We start from the raw sequence: 7,353 nt of genomic DNA, 5'->3' as shown, positions 1-7,353 counted from the left end.
CCATTTATTAAGAATGTACCGCGTTTTAAGGAAATAGACGAACAATGTTAAAGGTGTCCGACGGCAGGATTCGAACACAGGACCTCTAGCACGGAAGGCCCGATATTGAAACCATTATGCCACGGACGCACGTACAAGTGGAACCACTGCAAGTAGCAGCGATTATATGCTTGCTTGCAGAGTCTTATCACCCTCTGCATTAAAGAAAACTATAAATTGCTTTGAAGTTTAGTCCAATTTAGGACCAGATAAAGCGTGATAAACGAATAAGCCACGAAGCCAAACGAAGCCAAGCACGAAGTGCAGTCAAATCCATGTACTACCAGTCATTCCCATGGTGGGTGAACGATCACGGCACCACAGTTCCCTACAGTAATTGTAGGGAAACTCTGTGTGACCCGAGTGGCTGGCCTCACCGAAAGCTGTAGTACGCTGCACTGCAAGAAACCTAACGCTATTCGTGGCAATGGCAACGTTTCAAGCTGCAAAACTAGCGTTGTAGAAACTGTCCCCGCTCGCGAAAACTTAACGAGCGGGGCAGGCATATTTTTTTTTTCCGGCCGGCAAAAATGCTGTTTGTCCGCGGCTCAAGCTCTTATCGCTTATGTCGAACCACGTGGGTGCTGCAACCTGTGCCGAACGGACGACTGCTACGCGGGACGGAACCTACATGGGGCGGTGCACGAATGCGCCAGCACTTCAGTGGGAGGGACCCGCCGGACCAAGCTGAGGTAAGCGCTGAACCTTTGTTTTGCACGCACATTCTTGCGCGGTCTAGAAGGTCATTTCATTAGTTTGTTTTTTACAATATTTATTAGTTACGAGTCCGCCGTGTATCCACCATACACATGAACAATGGCTAGACAATGTGTTGTGTGATGCTATCGCATTAAAACATTCCACGCTGCATACATGGTCACACAGAGGTGCGCACTGCGCTGTGTGATTGCGCCGGCTACGTCCAAGCTTTGTCAGGTCTCGCGCGTTGTCGAGTGTTCATCTTTCTTTTTTTCTTTTCAGGCGAGTAGTTGGCTGTGGCTCCCAGACCGCGCTACCCGGCAGCGTTATTGTTAACTCGTTTTTCCTACCCGAGCAGCTACCCGCGTCAAGACGAGACAAGAAAGAGTTGGTTGTTGGCGTGGCGACAGTCGGCGTACGCTTGACGTTGGCTCCCTCCCTCTTTTCTTTGGGTCGCGCGAATTGCGTCCTGCACTTCGTCACCGGTTTCGAAGTGCCCACCCAACGCGATCACGTTTGCACTCGCATTGCCTCAAGTTTACACGCGCATTGCCAGTAGTGGGGACACTCACAGTCGCGCCAAGCCACTCGCAACCGTAGTTTCACATAGCGCGACCGGATGCTTGCTTAACCTCAGCGGTTGGCGTTCGCTGAGACTCGACAGGAAACTTTCAGCCGGACAAAACAGCACGCTTTTGCAGGCGTTCACCGAAGCGCCCTGTTTGGGCGCGGTTACCGACAACGAGCATCACAGTACTTAGCAGCAAATTCTTGACCCAGACGTCGGTTATCAGGACCGACGCATTTTTATTACGATCTCTGCTACTGCAGCACAGCGCCTCCGTTACAAATCGCATCGGAAACGTTGCGAGGACATGCTTATCACACGCACTGCTCACAGGATCGGCGCACCCACGCACTTGATTACCGTGCCTTCGAAATCAACCCTTCTTTATTTTTGAGCCCACGTCAACAACGGCCGGTGAATGTGCTGCATTATGCTAGCGCGTTAAAACATTCCTCGCTGCATTCGTGGCATATATATATATATATATATAGGTGCGCACTGCGCCAGATAATTTCTTTATACAAAGTCCAAACTTCGTTCACTGATTTCTACTGTAGGGGCTTTGTCAGCTCTTTCGCAGTGTCGAAGGTTCATTTTTTTTTTTCTTTCGAGCAAATAGCTTGCTTTGGATATTTTTGCCCGTTTCATGGTCGGCGGCCGGTCTTTCTCCGCCTATATGCAAGTGATCCGATGCCTATGGTGCTTGCTATCGCGCAGCGGATCGAGTCGCGGATCGCGTTTGCCACCGAACGCCGGGGATAGCGTCTTCAAGAGGCACGTGCTCTCGCCAGGGATTTATGACGTCAGAAGGTTCAGTCGCTGTCGGCGGCGGCGGCGCCGCGTCGCGTTTCATCCGGCACCTCGGATGACGGTTGCGGCGGGGTGCATTCGTCCCCGCGTCCTTTGTAGCCGGTTCGCATCGCCGGCTCACCGCAGCTTCGCGTGTGGACCGACTCATACAGAGCGTGGGGATATGCATTGTTTTACGAAAGGTACTGCGCGCACTACGAAGTACGCCCCCTGCCGGAAATGACTGGTTGATGATGACGTGGTGCACGGCGATGCAGCGCCATCTAGGGAATGGAAATTCTCGCACTGGCGAAACTTATTTTCTGTATCGCGTGTTAACATGGAGATTAAGGTTTGTGCACCGTTAGGTTAGGTTAAAAGCAAGTTGGGGTTGATTCGGTTAGAACGAGATATTAGAGACCTTTAGCGTGTCCGCTATTTCGGCAAACCGGGACGGTTTGCATGCGCAAGCTTTTCTTCACCCTCGAGCTTCTATCGATGATTTCGGCCAAATGTGGATCCGCTGCCTGAGAAGCGCACAGTATATCTGAAGGCGTGGCAGAGTAGGTTTCGTTGGAGCGGGCACTTAAAAGGACACTACAGAGAAATTTCTGCCGTGTTAGTGAATTACCCGTGTGCAATACCACAAACATCACCCCTTCCGAGAGAAGACGCTTGGCAAGCCAGAAAGAAAGCGCGAAAGGGAGAGACGAGTGGCGACGCCACATTCGAGTTCCTGTATAAAAATGCTGTGACGTCATCGATGGTGATGGCATCTGCTAGGTCATCGTTAATTCTTTACGGGTAAAATATGAACTACACTGTGTTCCAAAGGAACCAAGGACTAAACGTGGCAAGCTTCGCGAACTTTTACTGAGCCAACGAAGCCCAAATACGAAAAAATAAGAATACTTTGAAATCCGTGACGTCACACTGACGTACCGGGGTTGGAGTTCCAGCTCCAAATAATAAAAAAAAAGACAAACTTTCATCTTGACTTTTCTCTTCTAATAATCAACCTACATTGAAATTAACGACAACAGAGTTCTCAAAGAACGCTTTGTCTGTCTAAACTGACCAAATTGTTTTGCTTTAGTGTCCCTTTAACCTTGCACTGTTGCTAATGCGAGGAAGCAAGATCTTCAAGACAAGTCACACGTGAAGTCTACTCGAAGCGATACTCTGTATCTTAAAGAGGCGGTCGAGTTAGTTCAGATCGGTGAACGAGGATTTCGAATCTCTGGCCCATGCCTCGCCAGTGTTCGCCACTCCGCCGTCTACGCTAACGACCCACGTGACCGGTGCGTTTTCTCCAGACGACCGCCGCAGTGGGACGACGGCTACGGATATAGTCCTCAGTGCAGTGAACTAGGTAAAACGAAACGAAGAGCACCTAGAAGGAGGGTACGAGACCAGAGCAAACGGAGGGGGGGGGGGGGGGGGGAGGGAGCAAACCAGTGCGGCCGGCTCGGTGCGTTGACCGGAGGACAGTGTGCCCATGGGTTGGCGCGAGAGTGGTTGCCATGCGTGGCCAGGCCCGAGCCAGCTGCTGCTTTCGGCCACGCGAAACGTTCTTCCTGTTTTGCCTCGCCGCGAGGAAGGCGAAGAAGACAACAGAATGCCGGCGGCGGCAACGACGGGGGGTATTTTCGGAAAACCCCCGTAGTTTGTTTTCGTATGTCTCATTTCTGTAAGTCCTCCCAGCTTCTATACAGCCGAAATTTGTTCCGCACTAGTATTTTCTGACGATGCATTAAATAAACTTACGCAGCATGCTCCACCACGTGACTCAACGTTTTGGGTGATCGCCAAGTCAGCATGTTTGGTTACACGCTGCGGCAACGGCTTTGCGAAAGCTTGTGCCGGCTGGTGATTCGTGATTGGACGACGTACAGCGCCTGTACGCGCGAGGCGGGACAAGAGAGACAGCACTGTGTGACTGCTCTTTTCTATGTCACGTGCACGTTCATGCGCTATACACATAACCACGAGCCACAGCAGGCTTGTCAGTGAGCTGATTGGCTTCAAGCAATTTCTTCCCGACTACGTACAAAAAGTAATATGCAAAAGAAACACACACGCATACGCACACATCCTTGGAATATTAGTGTGGTCGTTTTGAAGCACCCCGGTGGTGCTATATAGAAGCGGATGAAAGGCATCTCTAATGCTGTAATACGAGAACAGCCGTAAATAGAAGCGATGATCCTGCTTCCTCATCACTGCAGCCGGCGTATGCAATAGGAATCCCGTTATTTCATTTATTAAAGCACAAGTAATTTCCCCTATGTTGTCCTTGGTGTCAGTGTTTGTTGGCTTCTTCTGATAGGAATCCCGTTTAGTATCTCTTGAACGTGAACTCTGCGGCGCTGTAAGAGCGTTCAGAAACGGGCTCTCGAACTGCCAGCAGTATGATCAAACCCAGATGCCGCGGAAAATAAGGACCTGCCAGGCGACTCTGCGGCTATAGCATTCTCCTGAGGAAAACGAGGTCTCGGGTTCACAATTCATGGCTGAGGTGGTAAAATTTAGGTGCTAACACTTAATCTAGTACGCACCGTGACGGCGTCTCTCACACGCCCTCGGCCGCTTGCGGAATTATACCCAATCGATCCGTTGAGCGAACGACAGGGGGTCAGGACTTACGTGGGCCGTATCAGCACACCAGTCTTGTAGTGCTCGCAATACAAAAGGCAGGCCAGTTGCCACAATAATAGCAACGTAAGGAATACGTCACTCCTCCGTTATCGCCCCAAACGATCTGAAAAGCGTCGGTACCTCGCATGCTCGGTCCAACCGTTTCTTTGTGGTAGCTAGCGATGACATTAATCCAGCTTGGATGGTAATAACAAAACTACGATTAAGTCAGACCGACTCAGGATAAACTGAAAGACACAGTCTTCGTTATGTGAGTGTCCTGTTAGGTCAGAGAGCCAACGCTATTTAATAAAAACTCGAGCTTGCACTCAGTTCAACGAGTTCGATATCACGGCTGTGCACAGCCTTCTGTGGATGGTGATAAGTCGCTTCTGTCATTATTTGTAGATGGCGTTATTATCCAATTGCGAACAAAAAAAGGTAGGTAGAACTTCGTCAATCGAGCGTCGAGCAGCGACGAGGTTCCGTGTCGGATCGTTCGAGTTTCCCGCTCTTGCAAGCGAGAGAAACCAAGAAAATCAAAGCGCTTCGTTGGGCAGAGAGTGAAGGAAGCAGTCGATTGGCGGGACGGAAAGGTGGGAGGAGAAGCTGGAGGGGAGAGCAAGACAATACTCTAGTTTCGTCACAAGCATACGTCACTACCGGTCGGAGCGCCGTCGTCAGGGGACAAGCAAAAAAGACAGAATCGAGCACAGCGCGCCGACAACCTGCTTTGAAAACCGGAACGCGCCGCCGCAACCTCACATTTGGCATTGCTCCACCGCGAGCGACGCTACGAACTCCGGAGCCCCGCGGCCGGCATTTAACTTCGTTTTCGGCTCCGCGAGTTGATGTTATTTACTAGCTTATTTGAGAATTGTAAACAAGTTATATCGCAATTTCAAACTAACTTTCGGGTGTCGGCTGTTTTCGTGCGTTGGAAAGCTGTGACCCAGCGGTTGTGCTTGCAGACGACGAGTTGTGCCGCTTTTTGCAGACGACATCATCGGCGGAGTCGGTTTCGCTTCTGCGTTTTGGATACGTCAACGAGCGTTCCGTTTCGGTGTGTGTGATCGCGGGTCAAAGGACTCGGAGCTTGGCACCCGTGTCGAGGGCAGGAGGCGAAGTATCGGGAAGTACAGCGTCATCCCTGATGCTATCGAGGATCGGAGGACGCCATAAAAGTTGGTCAACCATGTCGTCAACCATCGGTGTGCTAGCAGACGACAGCGGCTCGTTCCGCAACCGAGACGGACACAAGATCGCCTGCGTCACTTGGAGTCCCGAAGTTCAACCCAGGTTTGTGTCATTCAGGCTCGATCTCGCATACTTAAATGTCAGTTGGACGAATAAGTGCCTTCGCTTCATTACGACAGCCCGAGCTACAGTTTATTTTCCCCGTTAGGCAAGTAGAAGTTAGCATCTTAAAAAAAAAAAAAAAGGGTGTGGGAGTTCATTTTGTTTCTGAACCGCCTTTTTTAAGGTGTCCTCCAGGCTGTAAATTTTTGTGTGAATGTTCTGTTCTTACCGACCAGCTTCGATGTGTCTAGAGGTGCTCAATGACTTGCATTTTGTTTTTGTTATGCTAAGTTCTCGGTGAGGCGAGAAATTTGTGTCGCGGCTTATTAGGCGTGCGTGAACGTGTATTTTGACGCAATTTGTCAAAAAGGCGATTTTAGTTATTACTGATACTTCTCGCCTCTCGCACTGCACTTGTACACCTCACAGACCAACTGTAGCTTGGTTTGCTAACGCTTGCGGACATTTCTGGCAGACGACATTCCGCAAACATTATTAGCTTGCTACAGGGTCTAAATTATAAAGCACTCGTATACGCTTAAAACTTCACAATATGATTTAATCCTTTCTTCACACTTGGGCATGCTTTGGTCACAGACATCGAAATCATTTTAACGAATTACTTCGCTGTTGTAATCAAAAAGCATTCCATTATTGTTGAAAGTTAGTACCTGCTATTCCTGCATTCCGATAAAAGATCCCGACAGAGATAGTCCACCTAAGTTCGTATGCACGGGCCGAATCTACGCGATATTTTTTTTCTAGTGCGTCAGCGTCGGTGAGCACGAAAAGGTCGCAGGTGTAACAGCCATATTGCTCAAGTTAGCTATATTTATTAAGCGCGGTGATGAACTTGTCCGATGCCACCAGAGGGAGGCGTGGTCATGTGACGTCAAGCCCCATGTTTCGGCTGCGCAGTGCACCTAGTGGAAGACGGGGAAAAAAAAATCACTGTCCAGACTTAGCGTCCCCGCCTAGCTCCAAGCACGAGACTTATTACTTGATTGTAAAGTTCTTTGTGTCGATCTCGGTTACGTTTGAGAGCGAGAGAGAGAGAGAGAGAACAACTTCATTGACGGATTTAACACGAAACCGTGGTATGGGTCCGTGGAGAAAAAGAAGGCAAAGAAGGAAAAGAAGAAAATAAGAAGAAATCGTCCTATAACTGTGTTCAATGAATGAACAGGTAAGCGTGTAACGGTATTCGGCGCAGATATTTTAAGCCGCTAACTTCGAGAGTGATGTTAGTGTCAACAGTGGCACTCAGAGAGACGTATCTCGGTGACATAGAACGGTTGGTGTTGTCTGCACTGTTGTCAGTG

At 49.6% G+C, this 7,353-nt stretch overlaps 1 protein-coding gene across 2 annotated transcripts in view; it reads left to right on the top strand.

Annotated features, from left to right (window-relative positions):
- The first annotated feature begins 329 nt into the window (after nucleotides 1–329).
- Nucleotides 330–7,353, top strand: part of LOC126527327 (monoglyceride lipase-like) — a 59,327-nt gene continuing 52,303 nt past the window's right edge. Inside the window, exons 1-2 of one of the 2 annotated variants that reach the window (XM_050175116.2) lie at nucleotides 330–731; nucleotides 5,730–6,031. In XM_050175116.2, coding sequence (XP_050031073.2) covers nucleotides 570–731; nucleotides 5,730–6,031 — 464 coding nt within the window. In that variant the 5' untranslated portion in view covers nucleotides 330–569. The remainder of the gene's footprint in view (nucleotides 732–5,729; nucleotides 6,032–7,353) is intronic. The other variant, XM_050175115.2, reaches the window with a different exon arrangement.

The sequence above is a fragment of the Dermacentor andersoni genome, chromosome 9, assembly GCF_023375885.2.
Source record: "Dermacentor andersoni chromosome 9, qqDerAnde1_hic_scaffold, whole genome shotgun sequence".
Taxonomy (NCBI): domain Eukaryota; kingdom Metazoa; phylum Arthropoda; class Arachnida; order Ixodida; family Ixodidae; genus Dermacentor; species Dermacentor andersoni.
Note: the sequence above shows the minus strand (reverse complement) of the source record. Positions and strands in the feature narration are given on the sequence as shown.